At 43.5% G+C, this 23,430-nt stretch overlaps 1 protein-coding gene across 1 annotated transcript in view; it reads left to right on the top strand.

Moving 5' to 3' along the window:
* Positions 1 to 23,430, top strand: part of LOC145992635 (gamma-aminobutyric acid receptor subunit gamma-2-like) — a 78,535-nt gene that overhangs the window by 42,815 nt on the left and 12,290 nt on the right. The window contains exon 8 of the mRNA XM_083129005.1: positions 6,098 to 6,356. Coding sequence (XP_082985131.1) covers positions 6,098 to 6,356 — 259 coding nt within the window. The remainder of the gene's footprint in view (positions 1 to 6,097; positions 6,357 to 23,430) is intronic.

Genomic DNA, 23,430 nt, shown 5'->3' with positions numbered 1-23,430 from the left:
GCTCCTCCTGCTTCGTAAACATCGTGACTGCACTCCGCGACCGCTCCGTTCTTGTTGTCACTGCGCACGGGCATGGAGTGGAAAGGGTGAGTTCATTTGCTCTGAGGGAGGCTACGCTCGTAACTAATCTTTGGTATAAACGACATTGCCTGGCTCCGTTGCACGGCGTCGCTATAGCATAGCTGCCACTACTAAAATATCAGCCCTTGCATGTCCCAGCAGTTTGTGGAGCAAGCGAACTAAACGAGTTCTCCGCGTAAGCAGTAACTGGAGAGTGCTCGACCAACGAATTGCATGAAGTGGACAACGCGGCTGCATCTATCAGCCGTTTGCAGCAGCGTGCATTGCTTTATTGCATCCACTAGCTTTCTCCTCTTCTCTATCGTTATGCGCGGCCATGCTCTACAGACTCCTGGGACGTAGTTTAGAGTGGGATTCGAATCATTATTTAATAACATCGGTATCGATGTAACATGATTAAAAGGCGCCAGCGGTATTACTACGTCATCAGGGAGGTTCGGGTACTTACACCTGCTTAATTTTGAGGATGGAATATCTGCTTGAAATTTCCGAAAAAAAAATTTGCATCCTCAGTTTAGAAATGCAGCATGGGTGTTTCACACGATCCTTAAAATCACTTCCTCAATAATGGCGACTGCAAAAGCACAAAAAGCACAATAAGAAGAAATGTACGTATTAGTGCAACTCCACTACAAAAGTTACGGTCCTTTCCGGAAGAAAGCACGAAACTTGACTTGCACGTAGCTTTCATGTATACGCTTCAATTTGGATGTGGAAACACGTCGAGAAATCATTGTTTCCCGCCAAATTGAACGAAATTCAAAATGGCGGCTAAAACAAGGGTAACTTTGCTGCAGACATAATCGGTTGACACTGGAAGGTAATATAGGTGTCCACATATATGTTTTAGAGTACTAGGAATCCATTTGAATTATCATATTTGGTATACAATTACAAAATGGCTGCCAAAACTCAAGATGGCGGTCGAAAATTCCAGAATTTGCTGCTAAAGTACACCAAATTTACGTTTAGCAGCGAATTTGGGAACTTTTGGTGGTCATCTGTAATTTTGGAAGCCATTTTGAATTTCTAGATGGATGCCGAAAACCAAGATGACTGCCGTCAACACCTTACATTAATAACACTAATGCTACACGAATGTTATAACTGGTCTACAGTATACATACAAAGTTTACAATATATTTCTACTCCACTAAATTAATGTTGATTCCTGTCGCAGGAATCTCACTCACACACATAGAAGGCCTGACTGTCTGCACAGACAACGACCTCTAATACAGCTTTTGCAAGAACACTTTGTGAGCTCCTTCACGGAGGCAGTGGTTCCTTCTTTTGTAGTCCAGAATGGAACCCAAACACTACCTTCCTTCTTCCATCCCCAATCCTCGAGGTTGGAATATTCTGGATTTGCAACCAAACTCTGTCCCCAGATAAATCCCGCCTGGAAAAAATGCTCGTTTAGTATGCTGTAGAAGTGGAGCGAATGTCGGTGGTAATCTGTTCATTGCCCGTCCCCGGACAAACAGCGCCTTTCTTGCTTGGTCGATATCATCCAAGTCGCTTGTGATGTTATAAGTCAGGATAACGTACCTCGCGAGAAGTTTCAAATGATGTTCCTCAATTGCTTGAGCAGGCCGTGACAACTCTTGGAATACTTCGGTGACTTCAGGAAATGACTTCCACGTTTTCCACAATGACTTCTTCCCCTTTCCACAGAATCCGGACACGGTATCGCAACCCGTAAATGCGTGGAAGAACAACATGCTACTGCATCTGTCGGGACCAAGCCTATTCACGAGTTCGTGAACGGCGATAACATGTAAGGCTTTTCCGACACCGAAAGAAATCCAACATTTCCTGGAGCTCACCGAACGAGGAAACTGCAATAACAACCACATCTGTATCCACAGTTCTAATTAGAATGTGTGTGTTACCTTCCTTCACATCATGAAAGACATGAAGGAAGAGTCTTGAATCAGCTTCTTCTTGTTTAGACTTGAGAGAGGACACGTCTGCATTTCTGTTACTCACAACTTCCTCCCCTATAATGACGAAAATTGTTTTCACATGCTGCACTGTCTGGAGGCCGTCGGCTAGGAAGTTAAAGAGTTCAACCTTGTTCTCCGATGAACGAAGAAACTTTTGCCAATTTCTTGGTAGCTTTCCTGCAGGTGTGACCCGTTAACGAAGTCCTGTTCCACGCTTCTCTTGTGTACAGATTTTGAGGCTTTCGTCAGGATAGACATAAAAAACGACATCTACTCGATTTTCCTGCTGGTTTGGAACGTACTTGATGAAAGCGTTGCGGTAATCGGTGAATGTCACGTTTGTGCCCGGCTTTATTATTTGGACGATAGCAGGCCCATCCAAGAACACTGCGGTTATATCTACGGATAAATTCCCATCACGAGCTTCAGTACTTTCTTTATCGTTATCTGGCTCGTCTATGCCCAGCGCATCTTCGTCTGCTTCCCCTTCTTCGTTGAAACATTTGAGAAGTTCAGATTTCACTGCTGGTCTCAATTTTTCTGTCACGGAGAGGGACGGAGGGAACGGCTGGTTTTCATTTCTGAAAAACTCGTCGATATCCCCCTGCCTGTGCTGACAGGCAATGTACAGTTTGAAAAATATGGCAGCGTCGGTTTTTGCCGTCTGTTTTAAATTAGGAGAAACTGCGCCGCCAAATATATTCACATTGTTTCTCTTGATGGGGTTGAAGATGGAAACCTTTCTTGAAATGATTCGATCCTCCATGTATTTTGAATATTGAGTATTGCCAAGACTTGTCAATGATCTCATACATTCTTCAGCTGTTTCTCCAGCAATGATGCGAGAATCCATAGATTGTAATTCATCATCCAATAGTGGGTTATCCATTTCCAAAAGTGCAGATACAAGCATTTAACATGTTTCTGGAACCTTTTCTGGTGGCTCTACAAATCTTCGTGATGGCCTTCTTCATCGTTAACTTAATTGCCAGAATAATTTCTCAGTGATCTATCGTAGTCTCGCAGGATGGAAGCTATCTCAGGTCCAGCAATCATCCAGCGCGTTAATGCAGCTGCATCCTCTGTTAGTCCCAATGCGCCTCCTGTGATCTTGACTAGCTTTTTTTCCTACTCATGAGCCTGGTCAAGCGCAATCGAGGAGAAACGTGTATTGGATTTCTTGACTGTAAATTTCCCAGAACTGAATGCATCGTAAACTTCAGGGGTGACGACAGAAAGTAACTCCATTTCACGGATGTGCACAGGTACCCATCTGCCATAATTCGTGTGATCAACAGCAAAGAATCATGGAGCCATGGCCTTCAATGTCTGAAGGTAGAGGCAAAAGTTTGAAGAGCGGATAGAGAGTACAAAACTAGCTCTCAACACTTGCAGACGAATAATCATATGCCAGTAGTAGAATGCTGCTGAATCTTCCGCTTGTTGTTATTTCCAATTCTCGTAATGAAGCTGTCTGTCTGGATTATCTGCTATGTAGGCATCACAGGCGAGCATTGAGAGAATATGCAAAGCAGCTGAGAGAACTTCATGAATGTATCGGGCTCGTCTGGGATGAGAGGCTTTCAAAAATGACTGAGCCCTTCCCTTGCCACACACTTCGGCATGTGTCAAGGCTGAAGTAATTCCTGATTTTTCTGGAAAATCCCCAATTACAATCATAAAGTTCATCTCGATGTGGAAATCACCCATCATAAGCAAAACCTTGTTTTCGCTGTATTGCTGTTGGTTATTCCATTGAAAGATCTTTCCAAGAGCGTAGAGAGGTTGATCCATGGTGATTATTGTCGCTTGATTTGGGTTCACAGATGCAATGGTTTTGGGCACGTTGCAAATAATGTGCTTCACAACGGCAATTGAATGAGAAGGATCAGGAAAAAGGGTCAAGAGAACAGACATTGAAACCCCTTTCGCTAAGTGCTGTTGTTGACATGAATGGTAGGCAGCCCATGAAATTGCTTGGGGTTCTCTTGTTCCACTGCATCCAGGACATGCTGAAGCCATGCGTCCTCAACCTTCATCTCAGCATCTAGATTTACTGTGAAATAGAACAAAATGCTCTCAGGAATGGGAGGTATCTCTGGTTCCGTTTCTTTCATGGTATAAGGAGCAACATCAGTGTAAAATGTCGGTAAACTTTTCACACGCAGTGATGATGAGATTCCACTGAACTCTGGTATCGGGAGTAGACGTCGACGCATTATTTCGGAACCTTTTGTTCACCATTTACAATTTTTTTTCAAAAGACTCAAAAACGAACACTGTCCTGGAAACATTTTCAGAGTAGTTAGACCCCTGGAGCGAGTACTGGCTCCAGTTAGGAGAGGCCAGTACTCGCTCCAGAAGTCAGGACAGTCGAGTGGCTGTCCACGGAGGAGAGCGACTCGACCGAGTTGCTTCCTCTCCCATCGATTTTTTCACTCTCGCGTAAACTAGACAGACCAGTCGATCAATGTAAACGCTTTCTGAGGACAGTATAGAGTCTGTGTTGTGTGAGTGTCCATGGAATTTGTGTCGTTTATTTGAACAAACAAAACAAACTACGGGCGTATGAGGCAATAAGTGTTGGGAGATGAACTTGATGTATTTGAAGTAAAATTAAAAATAAAGAATTTACGTTCTACGTACAACCAAGAACAATTGAAAGAGAAAAAATCAAGGAAATTAGTTTTCTTTCCCGACATGTCCTCGTGCAATGTTATTCATTTCTCGTGAAAATAAAAGTGTGTAAACCTTTTCAGAACTTTTTTTTTAAATCGCCAACGACGTCCATCGGTTCATTTTGTCAAAATAGCACCAAACAGCTGCAGCCACTATCTCACTTTGCTGGAGTCGAATAGAAAGTGTGTAAACAGCTACTCGCCATAGAAGGGTCGAGTCGAGCAGACAGGCCAGTTACTCTCCCGCTCACTCGACAAATATAAACCAGCCATAAACCAGACTTGAAGATCAGTAGTCCGGGTAAAGGCACAGGCCGACTCGTTGGGCAGGAGGGATCGGTCAGGAGAAAGCTCGATACTGCACGACACTCTGCCCAGCAGTAGTATTCCTCAAATCTTCCTAATTCATTTTTAAGCAAAATTGTAGTCAGCGGCAAAAAAAAAAAAAAAAAGGGACTAGATCCTGAAATACTCGCTTCAATGCAAGGCGTTATCTGTGTTGCCTAACTTTACGGCGGTGGTAGAAGTTTTCATTGAAAAATTACTATTAATATCCACTTACAGCCGTAGATTTAGGCAACACACATGACACCTTGCAGGGAAGCTAGGATTTCATGATCTAGTTGTCCCATTTATATTGGCCGTGACTGTACATAATCTCGTACATCCTGAAAAAAAAGGACAACAGAAAAGGTGAAAGTTAAAATTTGAAATTACCCTCTGCATATTGCAATATCCTGTGAAGGCATATGTGAAGGGGGTGTGGAGGCAGGGGGCACACATTCACAATTACTTCGATTTGTGAAGGTGATGTGATCAGCACCACACTTGGGTCTGTGAAGGTACCCATTTTTTTTTTTAGCCTGAGTGAACTCGAGAGCTGATCCATGGAGGTATATTGCTGGAAAAATTCCCACGTGAAGATACAAACCTAGGCAATCGAACCCGGGCCTCCCGTGAAGCATTCAGACACCCTTCACTGATGACTTTGACAATAATTTATTATAACTTTTGGAAACTAAAAACAAACAACGTCTAATGTGTACGTAAAATTGTAAAAAAAAATCTAATTGTAACATATAATTATATTTCAAAAATAGTTTTATATTTTTTTAAATTATTAGTAAACATTAATATTTATATTGAAATTGCTAATAAAAGAACTATTTTATTTGTTAATTGTAGCTTGATTAATAAGCAAAATTGAACTTGACCTCCCCGATGGCGTAGTGAAAACGTCTTGCAGCGATCTAGATAAGTCCAGTCCAGATTAATCTTTCTATGTATAAATTGGACTTACAAAGACAAAACTAACGAACTCAAAGTTGAACTCTCACAACTTCTCCTACATACGTATATATATCTGACCTGTGTTATATCTGCCCGCAGAGCCACCACCCCTCAGGCCCTGGGGATAAAGTGCGTGGAGGTGTGGCTGATGTCCTGCGTCTGCTTCGTGTTCATGGCGCTGATAGAGTACGCGCTCCTGCTGATCGGGCAGCGCTACGAGACGACCCTGAGGAAGGTGTACGACGAGATGGCGCTGGAGTCGGACGACGAGGCCGAGGCCAAGGAGGCGCCCCAGGAGGGGAAGGTGGGCGTCGTCCTAAGGAAGAGGGACAAGGTGTATCCGGCCACCAAGACTTCCGTGAGTCCTTTGTATTTATATCCTTATAAATTGAACACGCACGATGAAAGCTGTAACCAACTGACAAGGGCGTTTTATTGCGATATATAATTGAAATTATCTTAGCTAATTTTAGGTGTAAAAATCATCACAAAATATCAAAACATTAATATTCAAGTTTGAATGAGATGTGCTCACATGCTGGATATTCAAAATTTGATATCCTTTCCATACATCCAAAAAAAAATATTTTCTTGGGTATATAAGGGGACGTCAAATTGATATCTGGAAATGCATATCTAAAATTGTAATATTTAATGAATGTTTATAATAGGGATGTGCCGAAGCCGATTACAGATGTATGAAAATCGGCAGAAATTGACACATCGGCATCAGTATCGGCAAAAATCCGATATTTAAACCGGTACAGATTATACTAGAGTTTTTACCTTTTAATAAGTTTTATATTCTAGTTTTGTAAGATTTATTGAAAATTTGGTTAGGATTCGTCATTATTGTAGGGTTTTTGTAATACAATTATTGCAAACTCCCATTCAGAGGATCAACCTAACTATAAATCGGAAATAAACAGTACATTGCTGAACCAGGATCTGCTGTTGTATTGGAAATTCAGAAATGAATATTCAAACCTGAAGCAAGTGCTGAGAAAATACTTGAGCATACCTGCTGCATCAGTATTCAGTGATTGAGTGTTCAGTGTCGCTGAACAGATTTGCGATAAGAGAAGAAGTAGGTTACTTCCTGAAGTGCTTCCAAATCTCGTATTTCTGAAGTTGAATCTGGCAGAACAGGAATTCGTTTTGCATTTTAAAGAACTGCTTGTGTACTAATGTTAAATCTCTTGAGAATCCATGTTCTTCTTAAAGGTTCACATAACATTTTGTAGATGCAAATGTACATTCGCATCTCTTGAGAATATATATGCATATACATATGATATGCAATAGAAATGTAAGTAGGTGAAACCCAACGTTCTGGAGCGGTCTTTTGACCTACTTTTCGCCTTACGACATTTTACTATAAGGCTGTCTCCCCTTACGATATTTTTCTGTAAGGCTAGACCGGTCCTTTGACCTACTTTTCGCCTTACGACATTTTACTATAAGGCTGTCTCCCCTTACGATATTTTTCTGTAAGCTCAGTTCTAGAGCGGTTCTTTGACCTACTTTTCGTAGTAGGTGGAATCGCCGATCCTAGGCCCATCCTTTGACCTACTTTTCGCGCGCAGTGTTACCAACTCCTCACTCGAAAAAATCACCAAGGTTTTTGTTTTTGGGTATAACCTAACCTAAAGCAAGGAGGTGGCAACCTTGCTTGAGGTATTTTCTTGCAGTGTTGCCAACTCCTCACTCGAAAAAATCACCAAGGTTTTTTTTTGGGTCTAACCTAGCCTAAAGCAAGGAGCTGGCAACTTTGCTCGAGGCTTGCCTTACAGTGCATAAAGCAAGGTTGCCAACCCGCTGGTACTTTTGCCATAGCCTTTTACAAGAAAAAAAAGAGAAAGGGAAGAGTTAAACAACCGACAGCTTACCCACAGCCTTTTTTGCTCTAACCTAACCTAAAGCAAGGAGCTGGCAACTTTGCTTGTGCAATCAACCCCGGTTGACCACCCCTCAAGTAAAAAATCAGCGTTGCCAACTCCTCACTCGAAAAAAAAACCACCAAGATTTTTTTTTGGTCTAACCTAACCTAAAGCAAGGAGCTGGCAATTTTGCTTGTGCAATCAATCCGGTTGACCCCCCCTCAAGTAAAAATCAGCGTTGCCAACTCCTCACTCGAAAAAAATCACCAAGGTTTTTTTTTGGTCTAATTTAATCTAAAGCAAGGAGCTGTCAACTTTGCTTGAGGCTTGCCTTACAGCGCATAAAACAATTTTTACCAACCTGCACACAGTGGGCAAGGAGAGCCGGCACTGCCGTAAAAGAGAGAGAGATGGGTGGATGGCAACGCAGTATGTGTGTGCGTGTGTGTGTGTATAATATGTAGCATTATTAACTAGAGTGTGTTGGCAATTTACTTGCAACTAAAAAAAAAAATAGAGATGCCAACGTTGGTGTAAGATGAAGAGAGAGAGAGAGAGAGTGAGATTTATGGCTGGCAACGGTAACGAGCGAATGCGCCATATCGTAATTTTCCAACTCCGTATATCGCGACCTTTGTAAACCTCTCTCGGGGGAACGACGTGTGCCACACACACGCGCGCGCGCGCCTGTATTGTGACGCAAACAAACAAATAATAATTGTCGTTTTTAGGATACCTGGCCCCTATAACCTCGCGAGGGTGCGTGGTGCCCAACACGGTTCTAATGGCCGCGGCTAACAAAGTCGTGCCTCTGTAGAGTTTCACGTGTTTTTTTTTCTCAAACTTCTATGAAACTCTACAGAGGACCTCCGTAATGCATGCAACGTGTACTAACAACTCTAGTGTTATTTGATGTTGTGATATTTTTGGATATAGAGTTTTATTGTGAGATATAGATAAAAATAATTATGTTTATTATAATATTTTCTTGATGAAGATGGAGAATATGTGTGTGTTACAATTAAAGTTGCATGCTTTTTTTCTAGTATATGTGTATGTGTTTTTGATGTTTCGACAGCATCTGAAACAATAAAAAAAGAAATTTTATTGTTAATTTTCACGTGTAAAAAACAACAACAAATTTTTTTGTGCAAATTTTCTGATTGTCTCGTGCTATAGTGCAAAAAAGATATTGTAACTGATAACTGATGAAATTGATATTGCAACTGATCTGAACTAGTGAAATTCGTATTGTGCCATTGTAACTGATTGTGCTAGTGCAGAAAATTTCTTATTGTGCAAGAAAAGATGTTAAAAAACTTGTTAAAACTGCTCTGTGACCCTCTCGTTCTTCACGTCGTAGGCGAAGGACTTCTCTGCAATCAGGATGACACTGCATAGGGTATCCTCGGGCAAGGCGTCGTGGAACTCGCAGACGACCTTGATGTTGGTGCGATCGTTGACTACCACCTGCTTCCTCTTAGATGTATTGATGACGAACATCGGCCTGCGGATTTTGAATTCGCTGGGGGTGTAGTACATGTCGACGTTTCCCTCGGTCACGCGTTTGTAAGCCGTGTAAGCTTCGTAAAGTTTGAGGTAATCGTTTTTGGTTATGTCCAGGTTGTAATTTTCGCGCGGGAACACTTCGTTCCTCCCGTTCTTCAGATAAACGTTCTTGATCTTGCAGTCGTCGAACTTGCTGGAATCTTTTTCCTGATTGTTATTGCGCCCGGTCTGAAAGAGCACTACGACGAAATCTGGCATGTCGAACTGTATGTTGTTGAACTGCGTCGTCACGTCGAATTCCATGTGACTTCCGGACGCTATTTTCTGCACGCACTGGTAACCGTGAAAGTGAATCGGCACCTGCGGACTTTTCAAGATCTCCGCTTTGTACTTGAGGGCGTAGTTCGTTTCGTATTCCACCACCGGCATTCTCAATTCCATGCTCCGGATGACGCACTTGGCTGCTTCGGGTAAAGTGTTGGCTATCGGCGTGGTGCCGTCCGGACCCAAAGTAGCGTATCGCATGAGTGCGTCGTTGTCGTTGGCCGCTCTTCGAAACGTAACGCGCAGTCCCCCCTTCCACATGATCTCCTTGTAGTCCGAGAAGAATCCCGGCAGCAGACGCATGGGAAAGAGCACCGTGTGACTTGTCGTCGATATTTTGGTTCCTGCTTCGAATCCCCCGGCCTGATAGTATGGTGCGTCCGTTTTGGATAATTTCAACGTTCCTACTGCCGTCGACGTGATGCCTGGATAATCGATTCTGTCGATGACGGTGTTGTGTTTCCTCACCTCCACCTGCGAGAACAGGTGAGGCACGAAGTTGTCCACGAGTATCAAGTTTGCTGCTGCGGGAAACGCGTCTCCGCTTTCCTTCTTCACCACGTCGAATTGAAGGTAGAGGTCCGCTCTGTGAGGATGAACGAACCCATCGCCTACGTCCACGTCGTATTCGATCTCCCTGTTCGCCTCGTTCAGATTGGCGAACGTGCGACGGTTGGGAGGGAAAGATTGCAATTCGTAACTTTCGATTTGCTCCATTTTACATGTATGGTTATTTATTATACGTTGATCTCCACGATGGCCGTCGTAGTGGCACCTGCGAAATCCACCACGTCTCCTTTCTCGTTCGTCACCACCAACTCTATGTCGTCTATGCGGTTGCGACATACTGGAAAATAGATCGGCGAAGAGGGCGTGTAGATGATCGGTTCCATGAACTCGGAACTTGGTTTGAAAGTGGCTATGATTCCCGTCTGCTTGTGACTTCCTAATAATCCGTCCGAAGATTTCGTGATCATACCTTCCGCCACGTTGCAGTGAACGTTCAGAGTTTCGATGGCTAGAAATTTAGGAATATTGACTGCCGTGTGCTTGATGCCAGCTTCGAGTTTGGTGTCATTCTCGAAACCTAAAAGTTCTCCCATGGTGCCCAGGTCCACGGTCTCCGTCGCGGATAGGATTTCCACTCTGTGCGTGACCGAATTTTGAGAAAGGTACGTGCCTTTGGGTAATTGAGCTTGCAAAGTGGAAAGATTGTATTGGCCTGGCGTGACGACGATGTGTTCGCTTCCGACGCTAATTTTGTTGTTGTGCTGCGTAACGTTAGGTATGAGGTACATGCTGTAGAATGCACGCAGAGCCACGGATTTAGGATAGACGATGTCGTCGTGCAACGTGAGTTTCAAGATCGAAGATTCGCTCGTGAGATGGAACACGCCCATCCTAGTGATGCTGTTTGAGGTTCCACAATGCTTTCTGGAAATCCTCGATCGTAGGGTTATTTATTTTAGAGAGAAACTCGAGCACGGAGAGGCAGAGATGACCGCAGTTCACGTCTCCGAAATCTTGAATGCGTTCGTCGTTGTAGTATATGGAGGTTTTGTTCGTTTTCAGATAATGAACCAAATTTGTAGGTGGAACACCTCCGAAAGAATCGAAAACGAATGCTTTATCATCATTTTTGTGGTAACATATCCAATGCGTGCCTGGATTTTCTTGACCGTCCAAGTTGACTACTCCGCATTCTCTTTTTTTGACGCTTGAAGGTAACGAGTCGGACATGAAAACTCCTCTGAAGTGTTTGATTCGTAACGGTTCGATCAGAGATTCAATGTCTCGGTTGGTGAGTGCCTCTGTTTCTTTTTTTTATATTTCTTCAAAGCATCGAGGTTGCTTTTTTGTTTTTTGGTTATACCTTTCCCCTTCTTCTCCATGGCCAGGTTGTGACGTTTCTGTTCTTCCAATTCCGCTTTGTTCTTCTTTGAGTCGATGACGGTTTTCGCGATGGCGGCACTTCCGCCAGCCAAACTTCCAACGGCCCCCAATGCTGCTAGGATGGCCGGGATGCTGAATATGAAACCTCCGATCTTTTGCTGTTTTCGCGAACGCTGCAACCGTCTCAATTGAGGTGTGCTGAGCAGTAATTTCATTCCATGTCCTTTCGACAAGCAAGAACGTTTCTTCTCGCGTTGTTTCTTGGTGAGTAACCCATCGAGGGCACCTAGATTTTTAAGATTGGAGTATGGTATCTGGTACACGACACCCTTGGGCTTCATGTTGATGCTCTATGTGTTATTTTCACGGTATGTTATTTATATATATTCTGAGATTTTTTCTTGTGTAGTTTTTTTTACGGTATGTTATTTATATATAAATATTATGAGATTTTTTTTCACGGCTCTCGCAGTCGCTACACAAATTCTATTACGTGCTTCGTTTTCTTCCCAAAAAGTTCCTTTGTCCCCTTGTACACGATTTGAGTTTTGTTCTCGATTAAAATAGATAGCTTCTCGTCCGATAACATGTTAGCGTATCGATCTGGTAAAAATAGACTGTATTGTGCGTTGAGCAACAGGCGTACCTTGGGACCATACTGGGTAGAAACGATTGAACCGGAAGTTATCGTGTAAGATTTGTCGACTTCCAATTCCCGAATTTTTACATACTCGAATGACAAATTTAGCATTTGTTTTAATGCTTGGAGCTCACTCATTTTTTCAGTTGTCATTTCGAAGAAGAGAAATTTTCAGTGTGTGTGTTAGAGAAATTTAATTGTTTTTCACTATGTGTGTTATTTATATATACCGAAGATTATTTTTTATGATGTGTGTTATTTATATATCAAGTTTTTTTGACACGTATATATATTATTATTTTTTTAACAGAGGAAGAAAGTCCGTGCTTCGGAAAACGCGATGATGTGCGTAATGATATTTTTCTTCTCCTGCTCAGACTTGTACCAATCATCAGTATACCGCCTTCTTCCCTGCATCGCCTCGTGCAATTCATCTAACCTATCGTTTAATTTCTCCCCCGCGGCCGAAAGCAGAATGTTGAGATCACCGCACCTCAGGCCACTGATCTCCCGAAGATGGTCCTTGAGAACCATTTCACAAGGGATGCGAAATTCCGGCATTGTTTTTGCCATGATTACAAGTTTATTAACATCTCCGTTAACTACCTTTTTGAATATTTTAGATAGTAGCTCGGGTGGCAAATCAGTTATGCAAGCCATGTTGTTTTTTTTACTGTATGTTATTTATATACCCCACCCCAATTTTTGTTTCGTGTTCATGGCGATGGTGGTACCCAGTGCAGCGACCCGTTCACCCAACGATGCGTCTCTACTCACGAACCTTTCGAAAGCTGCGTGCTCTAACTTTCTGTCTGCTTCGTGACGTGCATTCAGATCCGTCTGCGTGGTGTTGTAGGCGATGTCGTGATCTTTGCATGCGGCATCCAACGGATTCACACCCTTGTCTCCTCTCTCCAATCTTTTCTCGAGTTTGGTACCCGGTCCGCAGTACTGGTAGCCAGGTAGATGCATCTCGAAAGGTAACTTGTTGATGATGTCGTTCACGAGTCCCTTTCCTTCGGCCACGTTCCAGAATTTCGGAGGCAGCGTGTTGATGATTTTGATCAGGTAACCTATGCCCTTGTCGTCGTTCACGATGAAGTTGGAAAGTTTCGTGCTGATCATGTCCACGATGCCAACCTTCTCGTTGTAGAAATTACGGTTGCCTGCATTCTCTTCGCCGGCTATCACCAACAATCGGTCCACGAGTTTCCTAACGTCGTCCACCCAAACGAATTCTTTGGGTAGCGTGTTGTAGCGTTTGACGCCGCTGCCTGTTTTGACCTGGTTCCAAATCGGTTTGATGAGATTCCTGTACTTCTCGCCGCTGCTCGATTTCACCCTATTCTGCGAGGCGTCGTTGTTCTGGTACAAGGCATCCGTCATGATCAGAATTTCCTTGTAACTTTGGTAATCTTCGTCGGTGTAATCTTTCGGCTGCTTTTTGGCGACGAGTTCCCACAGTCCCACCGTACCCGGATACCTGTTCCAACTATCCTTGTCGCCTAAATTGACTTTAATGTCGTTGCCTTCGAAGGTCACCTTCGATTTCCCAATCTTCCACACGACACCACCCTCGTTGGTTTCCATGCTGGGATACAATCCGAACACTTCATCCTTGTCGAATTTCCCCGTGCTCAGGTAGTCTCGTGCCAAAGGTCCCAACTCGATTTTATCCGAAGACGACGACGTGCTGCCTATGGCTCGACGTCGTGCCGGTGCATCCTTCAGTTCGAAGGGTGTCGAAGGAATGCTCGAAATGGGCGTGGGTACGGCGTAACTTTTAGCTGCGAGCGATACGAGTTCGTTGATCAAATTTTTATTTTGTTCCGTGACACTTTTAATTTCTTTACCTAGACCGCTGATGGCATCGATCACGGGTTGATCCTGACGTTTCTTCTCTTCGTAGAATCCGCGATTCTCGGATTTCCAACCTTTGAAGCGTTTCGCGAGGTAATCGCGAAGCTTGAGATTTTCGCCTTCGATTTTTCGTTTCGTCATGACGTTATTTATATACGTCGTTTCTCACAACGTCGCAACGTTTAGAAAATCGTTGATTTTGTTTCTGTATTTTCCCTCGTTGGGTTTCCTCGTCATGTCGATCGTCGCGAATCCGAAATCGTCACCGTTCCAGCAAGTAGAGCAGCAGCCTTCCGAAAATTGATTGTAGTTCATGTCTCCGCCTACGTAGTCATCGTACGCGTGCTTGAGGTTGGTGTGATCTTGACGAAACAAACATATGAAATTAGCGTTGTCGCGCACTAACTGTTTTGGAATTTTGGAAAACGTTTGAGCTAGGTAGAAGCAATCCATTCCTTTGTGACGACCTTGCGTGAAAAAGTTGCGAATTTCATTTTGATTTTCCAGGATGGCGTCGTCGAACACGACGACTGAATTTTCACGACAATCGTCGAGTGGTTTTATTTCCGAGGCGAACGTTGCAATATCCAGACCATCGTACAGTTTCATCAGTTGCTGGTATTTGGATTGCTCCAAACTTTTCGAGAACACGTACAGGTGCCTGTTCTTCCAATCTAACCAATTCGGTGCGAGGAGAAAATTGTCCACGAGCAGTGTCGTTTTCCCACACCCCGAAGGACCTACGATCAGACAGCGGATGCTGTCGGGAAGCAACTTGCCGTTCTTTTTTTTTCTTGTTTGACTTTCCGGATCCGGTAGACGCTTCACCACGTTCCACGTACTCACAAGATCACTTCGTTCGCGTCGATCCAACTCTTTTCCGGAAGTCCCAGCCATTTGACAAACAGTTTGTCACCTTTCCTACGCAATACTTTCTCGATGAGGTGCGTGTCGGGGTGTTTTGTTTTAGAGAGTTCCTCTTCGTAAAATCTTCCTTTCAAAATCTCGCCGCTACTATCTTTTATTATATACGTGTGTCGGTTTCCGGGTAGAACTCGAACCACCGTAAAGAGTTCCGTGCTCCAATTTTTTGTGAATCCCTTCTCGAAGGTGCGTTTGAATTTGCTGATCCTCACCCGATCTCCAATTTTGTATTTAGCTTTTTTTGTCGTGGGTGTGTACTTTGGACAGTAAACTGTAGAAATTAAACGCTGCTCGTCGGATTTCGTAACGTCGGCTGGCTTCATGCCTATCGTTCTGTGTACTGTATCATTATAGGTGTCAACGAGTTCCGGCAGGATGTCGACCCATTTGTAATTTCCCCGAAGCGTGAATCGTTTCCACATGTGTGTTTTCAAGGTTCGATTGAATCTTTCCACGATGCTGGCTTTGATGTGACTGAAGCTCGAATAATGTCGAATCTTGTGTTTTTGAATAAACTTTTGGAATACGGCGTTGTAAAATTCTTTACCGTTGTCCGTTTGCAGAAACCGTGGTCGTCTGCCGCCGCTTTCGCGAAAAATTAATTTGAATGCTTCCGTGACGCACGTTCCCGTTTTCGCCTTCAAAGGTAGAGCCCATGCGAATTTCGAAAACGTGTCTATGACGGTGAGAAGGTACTTGTTGCCCTTGTTCAATTTATGCACGTTTTTCAAATTGCCGCTACTCATCTCCACGAGGTCACTTTGCCAGAGGTCGTCGATGCCCTTGGTTACCACAGCCAAACGTTCGTAGTTGCGGCGTGCAGATTTATGCAATTCTTCGACGATGGCTTGCCTAGACATTTTTTTAGAGATTACGTTTCAAGAGAAGCACAAGCGTGATGGGATTCAAAGAGGGTGGCACTTCGCTCGTGTTTTGAATGATCAGCTTATCGCCGGCACTCACGTCGAAAACGGTGAGATCTTCGTCTTCGTGTATTTCATATATGTTGCGCGTTTCGTTCCAACGTGCCAGAGGAATGTTTCCTGCTTTCTGGACACCACGATTCGATATCAAAGTCATGGTGGGAACGCTAGCTTTTCTACCGTGAGACCAGTACGAAAATTCGTTTATCTGAATCGTGCCATCGAGGAGAAACTTGTAGTACGGATGATAAGGATGTAGCATGTACAGTTTGTTACCTTCGACGAACGTGGAGATTCTCTGTTGATTGGGAATGCTGTTGATTTCGATGGCTTGCAGAGAATGCAGTTTAGCGAATTTAGTGTCGACGCCGAGCAGATTACTGTGAACTTGTCCGAGTTTATTTTCGATGGGCAGCAAATGCTCGATTATGGCATCCGTTACGGTAGAAAACGACGGTTTGATTTTCACTTCCACGTTCAACTGCTTGTAGCTTTCGTTGAGTTCTTGCAACTTGGCACCGAAAGAGGCCAGCGTCGATTCCTGCGTGGATTCCAGCACTCCGACTTGATCTCTGATGTTGACGACAATACTCTGAAGGTTCTCGACTTGATTCAATTTCGAGCTCTTCTCGGTAAGATCGTTCACGATGCTTCGCATCTCTGTAAACTGCGTGTGAAGGTCGGCGACGCTCTGCGAAGTGGGCAGCGTCGACACCAGCGAAGCAAGTTCGTCTCGAATCTGTTCCACGTTCGCCGTTTCCGTTTCCAGTCGTTTCAGCATTCGAGATATGTTTCTTTTCAAAGCGTGCAATTCTTTGGAGGTGGGGAGATTGGCCACTTTACTCTCGAGATCGCTCAACGAACTTTTGATGTCGCTCGAATCGGATAGTGCCGTCACCGCCGTTTTCAATTTTTCCAAATCTTCGCTCGAAGGCACGCTCGTCCGTAACGATTCCAAGTCACCCTGTATGTTGTCGAGTACGTGATGAAAATGAGCGAGATTCGTTTCGACGTTCAAATTTTCTAAATATTGGATCTTCTGCTGAACCGTGCTCAACGTGTCCTGAATGCTCGTCAACGCTCTCGCTTCAGCGTGAATATTTTTAATTTCTTCGTTGATCAACTCCAGAGACGCCTGAAGCGTAGCGATGGTGGTTTGAATGTGTTCGAAATCTCGATAGGCCTCCAATTGAATTTTTATGTTCGCGACGCTTTTACCGATGACCTGCAGTTCGTCCGACGATGGTAGGTTCGTCATGGTATCTTCCAAAGTCTGCAACTTGGATTTAATTTCTTCCAACGTGGCGATGAATTCTTCTTGTAATTTGGAAACAACAACGTGCAAGCGTTCTACATCAATATCGTTCACGACGGTTTGAAGTTCAGAGAAATTCTTTTCTATTGCGGAAGTTCGTTCTTCGATTTCGAGTTTCAATTTTTCCAAATCTTCATTTTTCGCTTGAAATTGCCGTAATTTGGCCAAATCATTTTGAAGCGAATCCACGCTCAACTGTATATTTTGAACGTTGTCGTAAGAAGGTACGTCGACATAATTTTTTATCAGCGTTTTCAGTTCGGAATCGATTTTCAGAATGGGGTCGAGACATTGCGTTTGGAGCGTAGCGATTTCCGACTCTAAACTTTTGTTTAAGGTTTCCTGCAAAGCGATCAAATCGGTCCTCAACTTCTTAACTCGAATGTCCAACATGAGAATCTCTTCTGCGTGGTCCACACGCTTGGTGTTGCCGAAAATGTCGTTAGGCATTTTTGGTTAACGGTTATTTATAATAGGATAGACGATTCGTAATTCTACGAAGAGAGGAATAAGTTTGTCGTAATCTCCGAGGAGTTCTATGTAAAAATAATCTCCTGCAGACACATCGTATGCCATGTTAGAAAGCATCTTGTCGTGCTTGATTCGAAAAATATTCTTGCCGGTAGATATTTTGATTTCGCCTGCGTTTTCCGGATTCACAGTGATTTGAAGTTTCCCGTCGATCGGAATTTCGTAAAAATGTAAATTGTTATTAAAAACATAAAATATCTTGCCCACGTCCTCATCCAATTTCGTCCAAATGCTGTTGAGGTGAATGATCAACAGACCGTTGAGTTTAGTTAATACGGAAGGTAGAAATTCATGATCTGTCGTCGTGGGGTGTACAGTCTCCATTGTTTGCTTTCGGAAACCAAAAAGATTCATGTTGGTTATTTAAGAAAAAATTGAGAACGTATCTAATATAAATAACACCACAAAAAAATGTGTGCAATTTAGTAACCATCTTTTTTTCTTAGCAAAAGAATGGAGAAGAAGGAAGCAAAACGTGCATGCGACCAATGTGGGAAATATATATCCATTTCTAACTTGAGAAGACATCGGAAGGATGTGCATGGCAAAGGATCAAGTAAGAGAGAGCTCGATGTTGACGATCAAGCGCCACGAAAGAAGCAGAAGAGTGCCGGCGAAAGTATTCGAAATATTTTAACCGAGGAGACTTTCCGATCTGAAGAAACATCTGATCTAAACAACTTTTTTCGCTCGGTCAAAAGCAAGTTAATTTCGTCTATCACCGAAGCTTTGTTGCAATGCTCGTTGAAAATCCACCTCATCGTTTCCGCCATTTACGAAAACGTAAAAAAAGAGCGAGAAACTTTCCATCATTACACTGGTGTAAAGAGCCTCCACGCCGCCGACGTCGATGAGGTGGTTGCCATTTGCAACCAGATGATTGACGCTTTGTTGAACAAGCACGAGACTTTCCAAAAACGTGGATCGGGTTGGACACTTTGCGGTTCGTCTCACACTTTAACTTTGAAGGTGGCACGATACAACCCGATGGGAGCATCCAGCTACATCAATTTGCCCCCGGAAATAGCCAGTAAGAAAGCCATCATCAACATTCAAAATGAGGATAACAGATGCTTTTTGTGGTGCATCATTGCCGATCATCACCCAGCCAATGATGATAAACATCGTTTATACCACTACAACAAGCCGGAATATCTCTCAGAATTTGAAAAACCTATGGCTGGCATTAATTACCCCGTAAATCTACGAGACATTAGTAAATTTGAGGCACAGTACAAGACAGATAAAAACGAAAATATAGCAGTACACATCTTCGGATTAGACAAAAACAACACCATCTACGTTCTCAGACACAGCAACATTAAAAGTAATCGTGTCATCAGATTACTCCTGATCGAAGATGATGATAATTATCATTACTGTCTAATTCAGAATCTTCCAAAATTAACAAGAAGTCAAATTACCACAGATCACCATAAAATTGGAGTATGCGACAGATGCCTGAGTATATTCTACGGTCAAGGAAAAAAGAATGCCGATGAAGAACTCCGAGATCATCATGAAATGTGTAGTAAACATTCGGCTACGACTATCAAAATGCCTTCTCGAGACATGACATTTTCCAATTACACCGCATTGCTCTGGCATCCCGTGGTGATATGTGCCGACTTTGAAAGTTTCCAACTTCCACTCGCCACATGCGAACCGAATCCCAGCGTATCGAGCACTACCGAAATTCTACATCACGAAGCCTGCGCTTTTGGATTGATGGTCAACAACACAGGCAATGTTATTTTACATCGTGGCAATGATGCTCCACAAAAATTCGTTCAAACCTTGAAACAGATGGCCATACGATTAGCTCCTCTACTAAGAGAAGACAAAGCAATGGAGCCTCTTACCCAGGAAGAGAAGGAAGCATACGACCTTGCCTCTCAGTGTGATGCGTGCGAATGTAACTTCACCCTCGAAAATGTCAAAGTTCGCCACCACAATCATCACACGGGAAAATATGTGGCCCCCCTGTGTAACAACTGTAATCTACAAATCAAAAAACCGAAATTTATTCCTGTATTCATTCACAATTTGGAGGGCTACGACGCCAAAATCTTCATAAAGGAGATGGGATGCGACGCTCAACCCATTAGCGTCATAGCTCGCACCAACGAGAAATTCATTTCATTCAGCAAGAAGGTGGACGTTGGAAATGGCAATCGCGTAGAAATTCGCTTCTTGGACTCCTACAACTTTCTGTCTTCGAGTTTGGCGACACTCGCGTCTCAACTCACCAACGATGATTTGATCGCCACCAGGAAATGTTTCGGCGACCAACATTTAGCACTGTTGAGACGCAAGGGTGTTTACCCGTACGAATACATGACGGATGCTTCCAAATTCTCAGAAACATCATTACCACCGAGAGAAGCATTCTACAGTCGTCTTAGCGACACCCGTTGCAGCGAAGAGGACTACCATCATGCTCAGCTCGTGTGGTCTACATTCTCTTGTCAAACCATGGCCGACTATCACGATCTGTATCTGAAGCTGGATGTTACGCTATTGAGCGACCGTTTTCATCTCCATCGCTCGAGAGGAATAGCAGCATATGGTTTGGACCCCGCTTTCAGCTACACCACACCGGGTTATTCTTGGCAGGCGATGTTAAAATCCACGAAGGTGAAGATAGAACTCATCAAAAACGTCAATCAACTTTTGTTTGTCGAAGAGGCAAAACGCGGTGGAATCGTCCAGTGTCCCCTTCGATACGTCAAAGCCAACAATCCATATGTTGCCGATTTCGATGCAGGGAAACCGACAAACTTCTTGGCATACTGGGACATGAACAACCTGTATGGTTATGCCATGTCCGAGACTCTGCCCATCGGAGAATACGAATGGATGAGCGAGCAGGAACTTCAAGATTGTTTGGAATGGAGCGAAGATCATGAAAATGGATGTTTCCTGAAAGTAGATTTGGAATATCCTGCATCGCTTCATCGAGAACACCATGGATTTGCGATGGCACCTGTGATGGAATCGACTCCGGAGAAGAAGCTGATGCTCACCTTCAAGAGCAAAGAGAATTACGTGGTGCATTATCGTCTCCTACAATTCTACCTCCAGCATGGATTGGTTTTGAAGCGCGTGCACTCGGGATTGAAGTTTAGACAGACCAGGTGGCTAGCGCCCTATATCGACGGCAACACTCAACGTCGAGCATCAGCTTCTTCTTCCGCAGACAAAGACCTATACAAATTAATGAACAACAGCATCTACGGCAAGAGCATGGAAGATGCGAGGAAAAGAAGAAATATCAACTTGGTCTCCGACCCGAAGAAAATAAACAAGCTCGTCGCTCAGCCCACGTACAAGAACTTCACGATACTGAGCGACACGTTGGTATTGATCGAACGTGCTCTCCGCCACATAACATTTGACAAACCAATCGCCGTGGGAGTTGCGATCCTCGAGTTGTCGAAGCTGGCCATGTACAAGTTTCACTACGACATCATGAAACCACGCTATGGAAAGGCGATCGAGGTGGCGTACACCGACACGGACAGCTTCGTGTACAACATCCACACCGATGATCTATACGAAGATCTAAAAAGCATGAGCCACCATTTCGACTTCTCAAACTATCCCAAAGATCACGCTCTCTTCAACGACAGCCAGAAAATGACGATCGGGAAGATGAAGGATGAAGTCAACGGCCGCATCATCGCAGAGTTTGCTGGTCTTCGAGCGAAAATGTATGCCATCAAAATTCAGGATGAGACCGAAATAAAAAAGGCAAAGGGGGTGGGGCGTTCGAGCACAAACAAACTGACCGTAGAAGATTACAAGTCGTGCTTGTTCGACAAAAAAATCAAACGCATGACCGAACATCGGATCACGAGTACCATCGACCAGTTGCATACATCCGCAATCAACAAAGTGGCGCTTGATCCCGACGACACCAAATTGAGGTTGCTGGACTGCAACATCCACACCCGAGAATGGGGATGCCATGACGAGGAAGAAACCTGCTCGCACCATTAGACTTCTGCATCAAAAAAGTACGTATTATTTCTTGCACCACTTTTGTTTTTAAAAAAAACACAATCATTCACACTTATTTTTGCATTCGCATTTTTTATATTTTTCTATTATTTTTTTAAAAAAAACAATCATTCACACTAATTTTTGCATTCACATTTTTTTTTATATTTTTCTATCATATTATGTACACTATTTTGAGGATATTTTTTTTTCTTTCAGATGCAGCACCCAACGGAAACTTTTTTACTTCTTACACTTTCTATTCTTAACCAAAATTTTTTCTTCTCTTCAATCATAAAACACACACATTACACACGGAGGTCCTCTGTAGGGAGTTATGGGGGGGTTAAAAAAAAACACGTGAAACTCTACAGAGGCACGACTTTGTTAGCCGCGGCCATTAGAACCGTGTTGGGCACCACGCACCCTCGCGAGGTTATAGGGGCCAGGTATCCTAAAAAAACAACAATTATTATTTGTTTGTTTGCGTCACAATACAGGCGCGCGCGCGCGTGTGTGTGGCACACGTCGTTCCCCCGAGAGAGGTTTACAAAGGTCGCGATATACGGAGTTGGAAAATTACGATATGGCGCATTCGCTCGTTACCGTTGCCAGCCATAAATCTCACTCTCTCTCTCTCTCTCTTCATCTTACACCAACGTTGGCATCTCTATTTTTTTTTTTAGTTGCAAGTAAATTGCCAACACACTCTAGTTAATAATGCTACATATTATACACACACACACGCACACACATACTGCGTTGCCATCCACCCATCTCTCTCTCTTTTACGGCAGTGCCGGCTCTCCTTGCCCACTGTGTGCAGGTTGGTAAAAATTGTTTTATGCGCTGTAAGGCAAGCCTCAAGCAAAGTTGACAGCTCCTTGCTTTAGATTAAATTAGACCAAAAAAAAACCTTGGTGATTTTTTTCGAGTGAGGAGTTGGCAACGCTGATTTTTACTTGAGGGGGGGTCAACCGGATTGATTGCACAAGCAAAATTGCCAGCTCCTTGCTTTAGGTTAGGTTAGACCAAAAAAAAATCTTGGTGGTTTTTTTTTCGAGTGAGGAGTTGGCAACGCTGATTTTTTACTTGAGGGGTGGTCAACCGGGGTTGATTGCACAAGCAAAGTTGCCAGCTCCTTGCTTTAGGTTAGGTTAGAGCAAAAAAGGCTGTGGGTAAGCTGTCGGTTGTTTAACTCTTCCCTTTCTCTTTTTTTTCTTGTAAAAGGCTATGGCAAAAGTACCAGCGGGTTGGCAACCTTGCTTTATGCACTGTAAGGCAAGCCTCGAGCAAAGTTGCCAGCTCCTTGCTTTAGGCTAGGTTAGACCCAAAAAAAAACCTTGGTGATTTTTTCGAGTGAGGAGTTGGCAACACTGCAAGAAAATACCTCAAGCAAGGTTGCCACCTCCTTGCTTTAGGTTAGGTTATACCCAAAAACAAAAACCTTGGTGATTTTTTCGAGTGAGGAGTTGGTAACACTGCGCGCGAAAAGTAGGTCAAAGGATGGGCCTAGGATCGGCGATTCCACCTACTACGAAAAGTAGGTCAAAGAACTGCTCTAGAACTGAGCTTACAGAAAAATATCGTAAGGGGAGACAGCCTTATAGTAAAATGTCGTAAGGCGAAAA

This window comes from Lepisma saccharinum, chromosome 9 (genome assembly GCF_977018435.1).
Source record: "Lepisma saccharinum chromosome 9, izLepSacc3.1, whole genome shotgun sequence".
NCBI lineage: Eukaryota > Metazoa > Arthropoda > Insecta > Zygentoma > Lepismatidae > Lepisma > Lepisma saccharinum.
This window is presented reverse-complemented; position numbering and strand designations above follow the sequence as displayed.